The 17,986-nt window shown below is 45.8% G+C and overlaps 1 protein-coding gene across 1 annotated transcript in view; it reads left to right on the top strand.

The window, feature by feature from the left end:
• Positions 1-17,986, top strand: part of LOC121277165 (solute carrier family 22 member 5-like) — a 107,787-nt gene that overhangs the window by 42,965 nt on the left and 46,836 nt on the right. Inside the window, exon 3 of the mRNA XM_041186267.1 lies at positions 4,051-4,205. Within this exon, the coding sequence (XP_041042201.1) occupies positions 4,051-4,205 (155 nt within the window). The remainder of the gene's footprint in view (positions 1-4,050; positions 4,206-17,986) is intronic.

The raw sequence follows: 17,986 nt of genomic DNA, 5'->3' as shown, positions 1-17,986 counted from the left end.
TAATTTCAGCATCACCACCGCATGGCTGCCACCAACATGTCCAAAGCCCCCCCTCCACACCTGAGGGCCAAGACTTGCAACTTGCTTCACATCCTTTCAGCGAGCCAGGCACCAGCACAGCGACAAACACTTCGGTGGGGAATATAACGTTGGCTAGTGTCCTAGGGCACAGTGGAGAGGGCACTTCACGATCGCTGGAGGAGATGGCACAGACAGAGAGTGCCGATGGTGCCAGCAGTGAGAGGACTGCAGGGGACCAGGCACATGCTGAGTCTGGCAGTGATGATGTGCCTCTGGAATGTCCGCCATGCAGCAGCTGCAGGACAAGCGGCAGGACGTGTGGGAGCATCTGGCAGGGTTGCATGAGGGTGTGCTTCAGTTGGTCTCTGTGGTGGAGGAGTCCAGGCAGAGTGTCAGTGATAGCATGAACCTCAGGACAGATCTTCAGGCATCCTCCACTGAAAGATTGGCAACTCTCATGGAGAGGGGCTTCAGGCAGATTGAGAATCTTCTGATTGGGTTACGCTTTGACCTGCAAGCCCTCACAGCGCTAATGGCCACAGGTGGTCATTGGCAATGTGGGAGATGTTCTGAGCATCAAGTATCGCCACTCGGTGCCCGTCCATCTGCGGTGAGCAGTGAGGTCCAATGTGACCACACGTCAGCGCAGCAGCTGTCTGTTGTCGCTGCGAGCTCCTCTCAGGGCGCTCCGGATGAGGGCAGCAGCTCCTCCCACCCCTCTGCCAGTGACCGTTCCATCTGTTGAGGCTGCGACAACCGGGGCACTCCCTCCCAGGCGGGGTCATCACAGGCTCCATGGGCCAGAGGACGGCCCCCAAGGTCATCGAGTCCCACAGGACAGCAGAGTCAGCAGGCTGTCTCACAAGCCATTCCAAGCGATGGGGCAGCACCAAGATATAGCACCCGCAAACGAAAGCATGTTAGGCACTCCACGGGTTTGTCACTGGTGATTTTGTGTTGGCCTTAGATTAGGGAAAATATAATTATGCATGTCTGAACAACGTTTGTGTTTTATTTTGGACAGAATAAAGTCCACTTTTTTGACCATGGCTGAAGGTGTTTCCTTTGTGCTGCATTTGTATGTTTCACAGACATCTCATGAGTGTTTGAGTGGACATTGATGTTTCTGTACTAAGCCCTTAGTTGCAGCTGATGAGATGGAAGATGTAGCACCTAAGCGACACGTGTGGAAGCGCCAGGCAATGTTGGTCCTGCTGATCCATGTGTGTGGAGCTAGCTGAAGGTTCATTGGATTAAAGTGTCCCAGGTGTCCCTGCCTCCTTGGTGTAGCGGGTTGGCATGCTGCCCTGTATCATTGCCATGTGCTTCCTCATCCTCTGAGCCACTGCTGGATTCATCATGTGCAGCCTCATCCAGTGCGTCAAGATCTTCATCATCAACGGCATCCCCCCTTTCCAGCACAAGGTTATTCAGAGCACAGCAGACTACCACTATCACAGAGACATGATCTGGGGGGTATTGGAGTGCGCCCCCTGAGCAGTTCAGGCAACGGAGGCGCATCTTGAGAAGATTGATGGCTCTCCATCAGAGCCCTTGTGGTGCCGTGGCTCTTATTGTAGCGCTGCTCAGCTTCTGTTCTTGGTTGGCGGAGAGGCGTCATGAGCCACCTTCTGAGGGGATAGCCCGTGTCACCCACCAGCCAACCATCCAACCGAGCCGGAGCACTGAAGAGCGCCGGCACCTGGGAGTGTCTAAGAATTTAGGCATCGTGGGAGCTGCCTGGGCACCTTGCACAGGCTTGTCGATTCAGCATCCTATGATCACACATTATCTGCAGGTTCATGGAGTGAAAGCCCTTCCTGTTGACGAAGGCACCAGGCTCACCTGTTGGCGCCTTGATGGCCATATGTGTACACGGATACAGGGGAAGCCAGCAATGGCCGCAAAGCCTCTGGCTTGCTGTAGCTGACTTGCCTGGTCACAGCGGAAGTGAATGAAGGTCAATGCCTATCTGAACAGAACGTCTGTGGCCTGCTTGACACAAGTGTGTACAGCTGATTGGGAGACACTGCAAAGATCACCCACCAAGCCCTGGAAGGAGCCAGATGCATAGAAGTGGAGGGCAACTATGACCTTCAGAGCCGCTGGCATGGGGTGTCCATCCACACAGTTGGGGGAGATCTCAGGGCCAATCATCTGACAGAAATAGTTGACTGTCTCCCTTGACAGATGGAGCCTTTTTCGGCACTGCACCTCAGTCATATTGAGGTAGCTGCTTCATTGCCTGTATACCCTAGTAGGATAGTGGCGTCTTCTGTGGCCCCTTCCACCTTGGACAACCTCTTGGCCCTGCGCCCCTTGTGCCTGTGCCTGGCCTCCCAAAGTTGGCTCCCCTGGAGGCTGATTGTTCAGTCCTGGCCTCCTCCTTATTCTAACCCTCCCTTCCTCCTCAGAGGAGCTGCCACCAGTGGGGATGTCAGAACCTATACCTAGATTTAATGGAGGCCTCCGGAAAGCTGCCGGCCCGATAAAGATTACTGTCTGCAGACTGGTGAGCTGAAGCTTCAAAGTGCAGAGAAAGCTAAACTGCTAACAATCACACAGGCAAGTTTAAAATGCTTTCTGCATTAAATACTTCAGAAAAAACATTAACAACCCCTCTGAGCCCACATAAAAAATCAGTTACCTGCCTGTTCGTTGGGCCCATGCACCGAGTCGAAGATCGCTCAGGCTCCTCAAAATCGGCTTCAATTGCCGAGTTAAAGGCCTTAACAAGGCCTTTAATTAATGGCGGGTGCGCATTGCACTTGATAGTGCACCCGCCCAGCTCAATATCGTGATGCCATGCACTGACGTCGGGATATTCACGCGATGTCAGCACGCGACATTTTAAGTGCTGACATGCAGGCTCCGCCACCTGCACGTCAGCCATAAAATTCTTCGCTTGGAGTTTAAAAATAGGGATGTCTTGTTACAACTGTACAGGGTGTTGGTGAGGCCGCACCTGGAGTACTGTATACAGTTTTGGTACCCGTATTTAAGAAAGGATATATTGGCATTGGAGGCAGTTCAAAAGAGATTCTCTAGACTGATTCCTGGGATGAAGGGGTTGACTTATCAATAACGGCTAAACAGATTAGGCCTTTATTCATTAGGGTTTAGAAGAATGAGGGGTTATTTTATTGAAACTACAAGATTCTGAGGGGGCTTGACAGGGTAGATGTTGAGAAAATGTTTCCACTAGTTGAGGAATCTTGAACTAGCGGACGTAGTTACAGAATAAGGGAACACTCACTTAAAACTGAGATGTGAAGGAATTTCTAGTGAATGTCTGGAATTCTCTACCCAAGAGAGTTGTGGAGGCTAGATCACTGAAAGTATTTAAAGAGGAGATAGATAGGCTTCTGAAATATCGGGGAGTTGAGGGCTATAAGGAGATGTCACGAAGAAGGAGTTGAAGCTTGGGGCAGATCAGCCATGATCTTATTGAATGGTGGAGCATGCTTGAGTGGCTGAATGGCCTACTCCTGCTCCTATTTCTTATGTTCTTATGTAAGCAAATGTGAGGTCATCCACTTTGTACCTAAAGATGGTAGAATGGGACACTTTCTAAATTAAGGAATTACCAACAGTAATGGGGGAACAACAATTTATACCACATGAACAGAGAGTGCTGATTGGTTGATGAGCGAACTCTTAATGGTGGAGGCGCTGCCATGGAGCATGCAACATGAAATGATTAACTGCCGAGCTTTATTCAAACTGGACAGATTGACTCTGATTGGCTAAGGTATTGCCCTGGGAAATGAACCAAGGAATGGCTGTTCTCCATGGCAGTGCCTCCACCAATCAGAGTCCACTTACCAACCAATCAGCACTCTCTTCTCATGCAGTATAAATTGTTGTTCCTCTGTGACTGTTGGGAAATTTATGCGAGCTATCCTGATGAGTGAGAGCAAGACAAAAAGCTTTGACAGCATGTCTCTTTTTTCAGCAATACTCAAGTTCTGTACTACTAAAGCATATCCTGTTAGCATTTAAAATTCCATCTTTTCTTGCTTTTCAAAGGTATGGGAGAAAAATCGTTCTCTTTGGAGCTATGACAATGCAAACAATCTTAAGCTTCATTCAAGTGATCGCTTGGAGTTGGGAAGTGTTCTGCATACTGTGCTTTTTTATTGGCTTTGGAGATATCTCAAATTATGTGGCTGCATTTGTTCTAGGTAAGTTCTTTTCAGACTATATCGTATGATTCTAAAAAGCTGCAAAATGTGTAGCTCATCATAGTAAAACTTGACTAACCTTGTATCTTAATTTTTTTTATTTATCTCTGTGATGATTGAAAGTAGAACTCTGACAAATTTTATAAAAGGATTCATTTGGTTTCTCTGATGCATTTTTTTTTAAAAGGTTACAGGTCTACTGTGGATCATGGTTGACTCTCCAGATAAGATTACCTCATTTTTTTCATGCCAAAGTGCATGTTTAGGCCTATTCTTGGCTTATAGGTCAACCCCCATTTTTCAGCCAATAAATGCATGTTTAGGGATATACTCACTTTAGAAGTTGGCCTCAATTTTTCAGTTCAGAAATTTCTGTTTAAGGTTACACTTGCCTTATAAGATGGTGCATGGGATCAAGCAGGTGATACAGGCAGTGTTGCTCAGAAGATACATAGATGATGCGCGGGAGTTTAAGACATGCCCGCACAGAGCAGACCGTGCATGGCCAGCAAACAGAAATGGGTGTCCTCCTGTAAAAAGAATGAAGTACAAAGCTGATTTCAAACTAAAAGTTTTAATATTTACAAACTTGTCAAAAAACTATGCTGCAGCGAGGGAATTCGATGTCAGTGAAAACTGATGCGCAAATGGAATCCGTCTTGAGAAAGATGCCCAAGATAAAATGCACCATTGGAACTAGGATTGCTAACCCTCCTGGAATGGGCAGGAGTCTCCTGGAATTAACATTAATTTCTCAGTGCCCAGAGAGATCCTGCCAGGAGAGTTAAAAACAATACTTTATGTTGACAGTGTGGTCCACAAGTGTCATCACTCCACCCCCACCCCCACCAGGCCAGGAAAGAGAGTCCCGCAGTGCTGGCTGGGAAATGTAGTCTCTCTGTCCCTGCATGGCAAAAAGCAAGGAACTGGATGGAGAGCAGACTACAAATCCCAGAGGACACAGTGGCTGGCGGTTGGGCTGGGCCGTGATGCAACTTGTCACAAGTGGAACACCAGAAGCTGAGGTAAAAGGAGAGAGGACCAGCTGGATGTGGCTGTGACAGAGGGCAAGTAGCAGCATAGACCGCCACAGATTATTTCTGTAGTCTTAGGGTCTTATATAGAGAGTAATTTCCAGGCTATAATTAATAAAAGATGTTGTCACGAACCTTGCTGGAAAAATAACAGCAAGTTCACACTGCATGCCATTACTAATGCACAAATTGTCCAGCAAATTCAGCCAAAAAAGAGCTATATCGTGAGTTGCTCATCATCAGGACTTGCAAGGCAATTTGCTCCATTCTGCTGTTTGCCTTACACAAACAGCACCACAGTTTCAACTTCCCTGTTAATTTTAAGAACATTCTGGATTTGTACATTAGCTGCTCATTAAACTTGCAACAGAAAGTTATAGCTCATACTTAGAGCATAAACATCCTTTTGGCGACATCATAATTGCTGATGCAACCTCCCCAGCAGAAAGAGAACAATTTAAGCTGTTCAAGTCTCATTCCTGCATGCAGTAAATTGTTGCTAGAGATCTGAAAAAAATTCACATCTTAAACTTTTAAGGGTGTGAAATTCATCAGTCGCAGCTGTGGCAGCCCGGGCTGGAATAGAATATTGAATGGTTACATGGCATTCTGATTCTAGTTCCACTGGGGAATCAGGATTCCAATTTGGAATGTCTACACCTGTGTCAATTGCGGGTTTGCAGCTGTAACTATCAAAAGCAGGCTGGATTCACAGCGTGGTCAAGGCTTAGCAAAGGGCTTTATTATATATGGCTTGAGAATACCTTGTTGCTGATGTTTCCAGTACCTCTCTTCCACCCCTCCTCACTCCCTGCCTCTGTTATTTGACAACAGTAAGAGCTGGTGGGGCAGGATTTACCTTTATGTATCTCTGTTCGTACAGCTAACACATAGAACCTGCTCGTACCACACCGCCAGCTTTCTATGATGTCACTTCCACTAACATCTCCTGGAATATGTTCAGCCCGAGTTGGCACCCATGCGGCCATCAAGGCACCCAATGACTGGCCAATCAGATTCATCAACGGAAAGGGCTTCCATTTGCTCAACATTTACCTGGCCTGCAACTTCAACACAAGATTCCTCCATGTGTCCACTCGCTTCCCAGGCAGCTGCCAAGACTCCTTCATCCTCCACCAGACCAGGAAGCCATAAATCTTCACTCCAACCACCAAACTCTATCTGTGGATCATCAGAGACAAGAGACATTCCTTGAAGAGATGGCTACTCATCCCCCTATGGGAGCCCCAGACAGAGGCACAGAGGCCATCATAGCCATCTGCTCATCAGAACCTCTATTGAGCAGGCCATTGGGCTTCTGAAGATGTGTTTTTGGTGCCTGGACCAGTTAGGTGGTGCCCTTCAATACCCTCTTACAAGGATCTCGCTCATTGTGGTGCTCTGCTGCGCTCTCCAGAATGTGGCTGCCCAGAGAAGTGTTGTCACTGACAATGGTGAGGCCCTGAAAGGAGAGAGTTCATGAGAGGAAGAGCAGGAGGAGGAGTTTGGAGAGGAGGAGGAAGTGGAGTTTGAGGGGGAGGATGCAGAACATCAAAATGTCCTGACTGCACAGGGACATGTTGGGCACAGCGCAGGGTGTGAAAGTTCTCTCAGGAAGCCATGAATGTCAAAGATCATCTTATTTAGGAATGTTTCAACTGAGTCTCTCTGATCCAGGATGAAGGAAATGGTATGGCACTTGCTCTGAGATACCTGTGGTAACACATCCATTGAAGATTCAGCCTGGAATTTTTAAAATCTCACAACCAATGAAGAAAGCCTATCTGCCCAGAAGCTTCACTATCACCATACAGGAGCCCTTGAACTCCTTCAATCACCTGGCACCGCTTTTATTATTGCGCATCAGTAAAAGGATTCTCATATTTTGCCGTGATGAGCCATAATTTACAACGTGCTCAGAAAAGAAAACAGTGCACAGTTAGAGCAGGAACTAAAACCTGTGGCCTTAGAGGAGGTAGAGGCAGCCTGCTGACTTATCTCAGACTACAGGAGATACGTTATTCTCATCATGGAGGTGCCACTGGGGGCATCATTGCTGGAGCAGTCTCTGACACTTGGCCCTGATGCATAGGTGCTCCCACTGTCAGAGGAGCTAAGGAAGCCTAGGACGATGAAGGTGTCCCATAAGGGCTAGTGGAGCCTTCATTCTCCTCGGTGACGTCCTCAGCCCTTAGTGGGTGTTCCAGGTGGCTGGAGCAAAGCACTAGCTGGGAAGCAACTGGAATCCCCTCCAAACATCTCTGTACCATCAGTGCAGAAAAAAGAAAACAGTTAACAAAATGAGCATTAATCCGAAAGAAAGTGAGTGTGGGGAATTAATAATGGAAAATAAGGAGATGGCAGATGAATTGAATTAGTATTTTGCATCGTTCTTCACCATAGAGGATAAAAGTAGCACCCCAGAAATAGCTGTAAATCAGGAATTGGAAAGGAGAGAGAGACTCAAGAAAATTGCAATCACCAAAGAAGTGATATTAAGCAAATTGCTGGAACTGTGGGTTGACAGGTCCTCTGGTCCTGATGAACTTCATCCTAGGGTCTTAAAAGAAGTGGCTTGTGAGATAGTTGATGAGTTAGTTTTAATTTTCCAAAATTTACTAGATTCGGGGAAGGTTCCATTAGATTGGAAAATAGCAAATGTAACTCCTTTATTTAGAAAGGGAGGGAGACAGAAAGCAGGAAACTATAGGGAAAATGTTAGAAGCTATTATTAAAAATGTTATAACAGGGCACTTAGATACATTCAAGGTAATCAGGCAGAGTCAACATGGTTTTGTGAGAGGGAAATCATATTTAACCAACTTATTGGAATTCTTTGAAGAAGTAACATGTGCTGTGGATAAAGGGGAAACGGTGAATGTATTATACTTAGTTTTTCAGAAGGTATTTGATAAGGTACCACGTCAAAGGTTATTGCAAAAAATAAAAGCTCATGGTGTAGGGGGTAACATATTGGCATGGATAGAAGATTAAAAACAAAAACAGAATTACCTGGAAAAACTCAGCAGGTCTGGCAGCATCGGTGGAGAAGAAAAGAGTTGACGTTTCGAGTCCTCATGACCCTTAGATAGAAGATTGGCTGGCTAACAGGAAACAGAGATTTGGCATAATTGATTCATTTTCTGGTTATCAAGATGTAATGAGTGGGTGTGCCACAGGGATCGGTGCTGGGGCCTCAACTTTTTGCAATTTATATAAATGACTTGGATGAAGGGTTGGAAGGGATGGTTGCTAAATTTGCTGATGACACAAAGATAGGTCAGAAAGCAAGTTGTGAAGAGGACATAAGGAGGCTACAAATGGATATAAATAGGTTAGGTGATTGGGCAAAGATCTGTCAAATGGAGTATAATGTGCAAAATTGTGAAATTGTCCATTTTGGCAGGAAGAATAAAAAAGAAGCATATTATCTAAATGGTGAGAGATTGCAGAGCTCTGAGATTCAGAGGGATCTGGGTGTCATAGTGCATGAATTGCAAAAGGTTGTTAGTGTGTAGGTATAGCAAGTAATTAGGAAAGCTAATCAAATATTATTGTTTATTGTGAGGAGAATTGAATGCAAGAGTAGGAAGGTTATGCTTCAGTTATACAGGGCATTGTTGAGACCACATCTGGAATACAATACTGTGTACTGTATTGGTCTCCTTATTTAAGGAAAGATGTAAATGTGTTGGAAGCAGTTCAGAGAAGGTTTACTAGATTAATACCAGGAATGAGTGAGTTGTCTTATGAGGAAAGGTTGGATAGGCTAGGCTTGTGTCCACTGGAGTTTAGAAGAATAAGAAGTGACTTGATTTAAACATAAAAGATCCTGAGGGAACTTGACAAGGTGGATGTGGAAAGGATGTTTCCTCTTGTGGGAGAATCTAGAACCAGGGATCACTGTTTAAAAATAAGACGTTGTCCATTTAAGACAGCAATGAGTCTTTTGAGTCTTTGGAACTCTTTTCCTCAAAAGGCCATGGAAGCAGAGTCTTTAAATATTTTTAAGGAAGAGATATATATAGATTCTTGATAAGCAAGGGCGTGAAAGGTTGCTGGGGGTAGGCTGGAATGAGGGATTGAGGTTAAAATCAGATCAACCATGATCTTATTGAATGGCAGAGCAGGTTCAAAGGGCTGAATGACCGACTCCTGCTCCTAATTCGTATGTTCATATGTGACACTGACCAGTCCAGGCGATATAGCATATCATGCATCCTATGGATGTCTATACGCAGTTCCCGCATGCGCTCCGAGTGCTGCCGCATATGTCTATCCATGAGGTTGGCCACTCTCTCAGTGGAGGAGCTGATTGTTCAAAGGCCTGAGTCGTGATGGCACACATGAGCTGAATGGACTCCTCCATTCTCTGCCCAAAACCTCACATTTCCTCAGGGAGCTCTGACAAGTGGGAACATATCTCCTGCTGCTGGTCTAGGTACATCTACCTTTCCAGTGACTCTTGAGGTCTTACAGCAGCTCCCAGCTGAGCAGGGTTGCATCTGTGCTCCCTCCTCTGAGGGGACTGGCCCACAGATCCGTCTGCCTCTGACACCTCCTTCTGCCCAGAGTGACGTGCTCCTTATTCAATGACATCCTATCTAAACACGTGAGGAGCACCATGCTGACCGTATCTGAACTGGTGAACAGTGCACTTCTTCAGTATCTTGCTCCTGCTCTTGGGCTGCCGATTAGGAGGGAGAAGGTCCCTATGGGTGGACATCTGCAGCTGTGGAAAACACAGGAAGTGGTCATGAGAGCTAGCCTTGGAGAGCAGGAGCCTCTGCAGTGCCAAGTCTTCCCAATGCAACTCAGTGTTTAACATGCTATTGGACAGGGTGGAGTGAATGTATCCCTTCAATGAGTGTATTTCCTCAGTCATCATCATCTCCATCATGAGTGTCAATTTAACCAGGGCCAACAGCTTCCTGGTCCATGATCCCGACCATTTCCATCACTCCCTTCTCCATGATGTGATGACCTGAAGGTAGGGGGACACCTCCATCAAGACTGGGCCCTCTCCCAGTATTATGTGCCCATTTCTCCTGCAAATACAAAAGAGAGCAAGAAAATGCACTGCTGTCCACTTGGGTCAATGGCAGCTCCCCCTGTTCATTAGAAACAGCATGTGTCAGAGCTGGCAGGTCTTCAGCAGCATGCGGCTGTGAGTCATTCTGAGGGATCAGTAAGTGCCTTGAGCACAGAGCCCTCCCATATTCAGGAACATCATGCATCCTGAGGCTTTCAGCCAGTATATCTGCTGGGGGTGAATACCCAGGGACCTATCCTGAGGGTTGGAGGCAGCATTCACCTTGCCATAGCATATGAGGTCATTGAACATTTTCCAGCGCTAGATCAAGGATCTCCAAATGATGCTTCTGCCGCTGGCAATTTCAAGCCATGCCTGTTTTGTCTGTGTGAGGGTTCTCTTCCTGCCACCCTCCATGAAGAGGACATACCTCCTCCTCCCCTTCACAACCTCCAACATGACTTGTTGGTTTGTGCCCCAGAAACAAGGGGCTTACCTGTCCCGGGGCACCAGGCCTCTGTCTCTCCTGGGACACCTTTGAAACAGTAGAAGAATCATTGAAAGGGCAGCCACTGTAATAGTGGGATGTGGGCTTTGCTGCCTGGGCCAGCATTTATTGCCCATCCTTAGTTGACCTTGAGAAGGTGGTGATGAGCTGCCTTCTTGAACCGCTACAGTCCATGTGGTGTAGGTACACCCACAGTGCTATTAGGAAGGGAGTTCCAAGATTTTAGGAGGAGCAACAATACGTCATTTGGCCCTTCAAGCCTGCTCCAGTATTCAATATGATCATGGCTGATCCTCCACCTCAACGCCATACTCCCACTCTCTCCCCATTTTAGGACACCTTTAGAGTCTAGAAATCTACCTATTTCCTTCTTGAATACATTCAATGACTTGGCCTCCACAGCTTTCTGTGGTAGAGAATTCCACAGGTTCACCATTCTCTAAATGAAGAAGTTTCTTCTCATCTCAGTCCTAAATGGCCTACCCCGTATCCTGGGACTGTGACCCCTCGTTCTAGACCCCCCCCCCCAAGCCAGAGGAAACATCCTTTGCCTATCCCTGTCAGAATTTAAACATTTCAATGAGATCCCCTTTCATTCTTATAAATTCCAGTGAATACAGGTTTAGACAACCCAATCTCTGCTCACATGAGGAATCAGTCTGATGAACATTTGCTGCACTCTCGCTTTGGCAAGTATACCCTTTTTTAGGTAAGGAGACCAAAACTGCATACAATATTCCAGGGATAAAAACAAAAAAAAACTGCGGATGCTGGAAATCCAAAACAAAAACAGAATTACCTGGAAAAACTCAGCAGGTCTGGCAGCATCGGCGGAGAAGAAAAGAGTTGACGTTTCGAGTCCTCATGACCCTTCGACAGAACTTGCGTTCGAGTCCAAGAAAGAGTTGAAATATAAGCTGGTTTAAGGTGTGTGTGTGGGGGGCGGAGAGATAGAGAGACAAAGAGGTGGGGGGGGGGGTGTGGTTGTAGGGACAAACAAGCAGTGATAGAAGCAGATCATCAAAAGATGTCAACGACAATAGTACAATAGAACACATAGGTGTTAAAATTAAAGTTGGTGATATTATCTAAACGAATGTGCTAATTAAGAATGGATGGTAGGGCACTCAAGGTATAGCTCTAGTGGGGTTTTTTTTTTATATAATGGAAATAGGTGGGAAAAGGAAAATCTTTATAATTTATTGGAAAAAAAAGGGAAGGGGGAAACAGAAAGGGGGTGGGGATGGGGGAGGGAGCTTACGACCTAAAGTTGTTGAATTCAATATTCAGTCCGGAAGGCTGTAAAGTCCCTAGTTGGAAGATGAGGTGTTGTTCCTCCAGTTGGCGTTGGGCTTCACTGGAACAATGCAGCAAGCCAAGGACAGACATGTGGGCAAGAGAGCAGGGTGGAGTGTTGAAATGGGAAGCGACAGGGAGGTTTGGGTCATTCTTGCGGACAGACCGCAGGTGTTCTGCAAAGCGGTCGCCCAGTTTACGTTTGGTCTCTCCAATGTAGAGGAGACCACATTGGGAGCAACGAATGCAGTAGACTAAGTTGGGGGAAATGCAAGTGAAATGCTGCTTCACTTGAAAGGAGTGTTTGGGTCCTTGGACGGTGAGGAGAGAGGAAGTGAAGGGGCAGGTGTTGCATCTTTTGCGTGGGCATGGGGTGGTGCCATAGGAGGGGGTTGAGGAGTAGGGGGTGATGGAGGAGTGGACCAGGGTGTCCCGGAGGGAGCGATCCCTACGGAATGCCGATAAGGGGGGTGAAGGGAAGATGTGTTTGGTAGTGGCATCATGCTGGAGTTGGCGGAAATGGCGGAGGATGATCCTTTGAATGCGGAGGCTGGTGGGGTGATAAGTGAGGACAAGGGGGACCCTATCATGTTTCTGGGAGGGAGGAGAAGGCGTGAGGGCGGATGCGCGGGAGATGGGCCGGACACGGTTGAGGGCCCTGTCAACGACCGTGGGTGGAAAACCTCGGTTAAGGAAGAAGGAGGACATGTCAGAGGAACTGTTTTTGAATGTAGCATCATCGGAACAGATGCGACGGAGGCGAAGGAACTGAGAGAATGGGATGGAGTCCTTACAGGAAGCGGGGTGTGAGGAGCTGTAGTCGAGATAGCTGTGGGAGTCAGTGGCTTTGTAATGGATATTTCTCCATCATTTTCACGTGGTCCATCTCTGACACTTCCCTTCCCTTCCTTGACCTCTCTATCTCAATCTCTGGTGATAGACTGTCCACCAATATCCATTACAAAGCCACTGACTCCCACAGCTATCTCGACTACAGCTCCTCACACCCCGCTTCCTGTAAGGACTCCATCCCATTCTCTCAGTTCCTTCGCCTCCGTCGCATCTGTTCCGATGATGCTACATTCAAAAACAGTTCCTCTGACATGTCCTCCTTCTTCCTTAACCGAGGTTTTCCACCCACGGTCGTTGACAGGGCCCTCAACCGTGTCCGGCCCATCTCCCGCGCATCCGCCCTCACGCCTTCTCCTCCCTCCCAGAAACATGATAGGGTCCCCCTTGTCCTCACTTATCACCCCACCAGCCTCCGCATTCAAAGGATCATCCTCCGCCATTTCCGCCAACTCCAGCATGATGCCACCACCAAACACATCTTCCCTTCACCCCCCTTATCGGCATTCCGTAGGGATCGCTCCCTCCGGGACACCCTGGTCCACTCCTCCATCACCCCCTACTCCTCAACCCCCTCCTATGGCACCACCCCATGCCCACGCAAAAGATGCAACACCTGCCCCTTCACTTCCTCTCTCCTCACCGTCCAAGGACCCAAACACTCCTTTCAAGTGAAGCAGCATTTCACTTGCATTTCCCCCAACTTAGTCTACTGCATTCGTTGCTCCCAATGTGGTCTCCTCTACATTGGAGAGACCAAACGTAAACTGGGCGACCGCTTTGCAGAACACCTGCGGTCTGTCCGCAAGAATGACCCAAACCTCCCTGTCGCTTCCCATTTCAACACTCCACCCTGCTCTCTTGCCCACATGTCTGTCCTTGGCTTGCTGCATTGTTCCAGTGAAGCCCAACGCAAACTGGAGGAACAACACCTCATCTTCCAACTAGGGACTTTACAGCCTTCCGGACTGAATATTGAATTCAACAACTTTAGGTCGTAAGCTCCCTCCCCCATCCCCACCCCCTTTCTGTTTCCCCCTTCCCTTTTTTTTCCAATAAATTATAAAGATTTTCCTTTTCCCACCTATTTCCATTATATAAAAAAAAACCCACTAGAGCTATACCTTGAGTGCCCTACCATCCATTCTTAATTAGCACATTCGTTTAGATAATATCACCAACTTTAATTTTAACACCTATGTGTTCTATTGTACTATTGTCGTTGACATCTTTTGATGATCTGCTTCTATCACTGCTTGTTTGTCCCTACAACCACAGCACCCCCCCCCCCACCTCTTTGTCTCTCTATCTCTCCGCCCCCCACACACACACCTTAAACCAGCTTATATTTCAACTCTTTCTTGGACTCGAACGCAAGTTCTGTCGAAGGGTCATGAGGACTCGAAACGTCAACTCTTTTCTTCTCCGCCGATGCTGCCAGACCTGCTGAGTTTTTCCAGGTAATTCTGTTTTTGTTTTACAATATTCCAGGTGTGGTCTCACCATGGCCCTGTACAGCTGCAGTAAGACATCCTTGCTCCTTTATTCAAGTCCTCACACAATGAAGGCCAACATATCATTTGCCTTCTTAACTGCTTGCTGCACCTGCATGCTTGCATTCAGTGATTTGTGTACAAGGACACCCAGGTCCCTGTGTATGTCAACATTTAAATAATACTCTGCCATTCTGTTTTTCCTACCAAAGTGGATAACTTCACACTTATCCACGTTATACCGCATCTACCATGTATTTGCCCACTCACTCAACTTGTCTAAATTGCCTTGAAGCCTCTTAACATCCTCCTGACCACTCATATTCCCACCGAGTTTTGTATCGTCAGCAAAATTGGAAATACTGCATTTGGTTCCCTCCTCCAAATCATTGATATATATTGCGAATAGCTGGGGCCCAAGCACTGATCCCTGCTGTACCCCATTAGTTACCATCTGCCACTCCAAAAAAGACTCATTTATTCCTACTCTCTGTTTCCTGTCTGCTAACCAATTCTCAATCCATGCCAGTATACTACCCCCAATCCCATGTGCTTTAATTTTTCACACTAACCTCTCACATGGGACTTTATCAAAATCTGTATCAAAATCCAAATACACCACATCCATTGGTTCTCGCTTATCTATTCTGCTAGTTACGTCCTCAAAAAACTCCAGCAGGTTTGTCAAACATGATTTCCCTTTCATAAATCCACATTGATTTTGTCTAATCCCATTGATATTTTCTAAGTGTCCTGTTATCATACCCTTTATGATAGACTCTAGCATTTTCCCTACTACTGATGTTAGGCTAACTGGTCTGTAATTCACTGTTTTCTCTCTCCCTCCCTTTTTAAATAGTGTGGTTGCATTTGCCACCCTCCAATTGGCCAGGACTGTTCCAGAATCTACAGAATGTTGGAAGATGACAACCAACGCTTCCACTATTTGCATAACCACCTCCTTTAGTACTCTGCGATGTATATTATCCGGCCCTGGGGATTTATCAGCCATCAGTCCCAATAATTTCTCCAGCACTATTTTTTTTAGTAATACTAATTCCCTTCAATTCCTCCTTCTCACTAGACCCTTGGTTCCTTAGCATTTCTGGAAAGTTATTTGTGTCTCCCTCTATGAAGGTAGAACTAAAGGAATTGTTTAATTGCTCTGCCATTTTCTTGTTATCCATTAGAAACTCTCCTGTTGCAGACTGTAAGGGACCTACATTTGTCTTCATTAATCTTTTTCTTTTTACATACTTATATAAGCTTTTACAATCCACTTTTATATTCCTTGCAAGTTTATTCTCATACTCTATTTTTCCCCTCTTAATCAATCTCTTGGTCCTCCTTTGCTGAATTTTAAACTGCTCCTAATCCTCAGGCTTGCTACTTTTTCTAGTAACTATATATGACTCTTCTTTGGATTTAATACTATCCTTAATTTCTTTTATTAGCCATAGCTGGCTAATAAACATTTTCTGTTGTGCTTTTATGCCAGAAAGGAATGTATAACTTGCAATGCATACCTTTGTCCCTTAAATATTAGCCATTGCCTATCCACCGTAATGCCTTTTAATGAAGTTTCCTAATCTATCTTAGCCAACTCGTACCTCATACCTTCATACTTTCCTTTGTTTAGGTTTAGGACCCTTGGTTCAGATCGGCCTACTTCACGTTCCATTCTAATGAAGAATTCTATCATGTTATGGTCACTGTTCCCTAAAGGACCCCGCACAACAAGATTATTAATTAATTAACCCCTTCTTATTACAGTACCAAAACCAGTATAGGCTGTTCCCTAGTTGGTTCCTCAATATACTGGTCTAAAAAATCATCTTATACACACTCCAGGAATTCATTCTCCACAGTATTATTGCTAATTTGTTTAGCCCAGTCTATATATAGATTAAAGTCACCCATGATTACTTTAGTACCCTTGTTACATGCATCTGTAATTTCCTGTTTAATGCTGTCTCCTCCTATACCACTGCTGTTGGAGGCTTATAGACAATTCACACTAATGTTTTCTACCCCTTATTGCTTCTTACCTCCACCCAGACTGATTCCACATCTAGATTTTCTGAGCCAATATCCTCTCTCAACATTGCACTGATTTCATCCCTAACTAACAATGGCATGCCACCTCCTTTTCCTTTTTGCCTATCCATCCTAAATATCAAGTACCCTTGGATATTCAGTTCCCAGCCTTGGTTGCCCTGCAGCCATGCCTCCAATATCACAATCATATTGTACCGTTTATATCTACTTGCACTGTTAATTAGTCAAATTCGTAACATGGCTCACTTGCACTTAATAGAATCAATATACATTCATATGCAGCTACCCGTTCTCTGCAAACAAAAGGAATATGTTCAGGCCTTATGCCATTCTTGAATTACCTGGGAGCTTGATGAGCCTATAGTTCCCCATGGCTTTCTCCTTGGCAATGCCTCAGCCAGTCAAAGTTGACTTGCCAAACAATCAGCAGCCTTTTCTCCTGTAGTATAAATTGTTGTGATCATTTGAAATTTGGCATTCTTACATTTGTCTTGATGCATGCAATATGAAAAGCTTTGACAGTATGTCTCTCTTTTCAGCAACATTCAAGTTCTGTGCTATCAAGGGACTGGATGATGAAGAAAACCAAGGCCGAGCAGCACTGCCTGGCTGTAAGGCAACAAATCACTGAAGGGAATTTTTTCTGAGTAAACACTCTCTGCCTCAGTGCATCAATAATCTCTCTGACCATCTGGCTCAGACCTTGCATCTACCATTTTAACTTTCTTACACTTTACTAACTCATGGCCATTCATTTTACATGACTTAGCATATTGTACATTGCCCATTCTAGATATGACAATATTTTGTTTTCATAATACTCAACTGAAATCACCTGAGTTCAATCCCATAGTCTGGCTTCTATGCTTATTTATCTATTCTGGTGCTTCAATGGGGGTTTCCATATTGCTGTATCTTGAATGGCAGTAATCAGCTGATCATCTACTGAGGGCACTTGATATGGCTATGGGGGTGACTTCTAGGAGCTCTGCCATTGAAGGTTTGGCTGCAGACTGCTGCCTCTTGTTGCTGATCAGTATCATCTGGACCAACTGACCATGTGGAATCAACAATGACAGTAGGCCAGGGACTGGCAGGGAGCAGTGGTGCTCCTGCAAGAGGACAGCATGGGCTTCTTTCACAGAGCTAATGCCATTACCATGAAGTTGCATCCTAACATTGCCTCTGTGCTATGTCAGAATAGAGTGAAGGAGAATTGTGATACTCTGGAAGTGCTTCCATGCTTTACACACTTGTATCCATGTTCTGCTTCATGGTTTGAAAACCTAAGGAGATTCTGGACTCTGTAGCCTCAATTACAGCAATCTGAGCTCCTAGTGAAACCTCAGAGCTGTCGCCTGGGCTTTATCACTGTGCAGTGCCACTGCATTGTTCATAGAGCTGACCACTCGCTCAATGGCTGACTTCATGATCTTAATTCTCCGCTTGAAAACCCAACAAAGTTTGACCTGGACCCCTCCAGGCTCTGTGCCATTTTGAGCAAGCTCACT

The sequence above is a fragment of the Carcharodon carcharias genome, chromosome 4 (genome assembly GCF_017639515.1).
Source record: "Carcharodon carcharias isolate sCarCar2 chromosome 4, sCarCar2.pri, whole genome shotgun sequence".
NCBI classification, from domain to species: Eukaryota; Metazoa; Chordata; class Chondrichthyes; order Lamniformes; family Lamnidae; genus Carcharodon; species Carcharodon carcharias.
The sequence above is the reverse complement of the archived record's forward strand: the minus strand, read 5'-3'. Positions and strand labels throughout refer to the sequence as shown.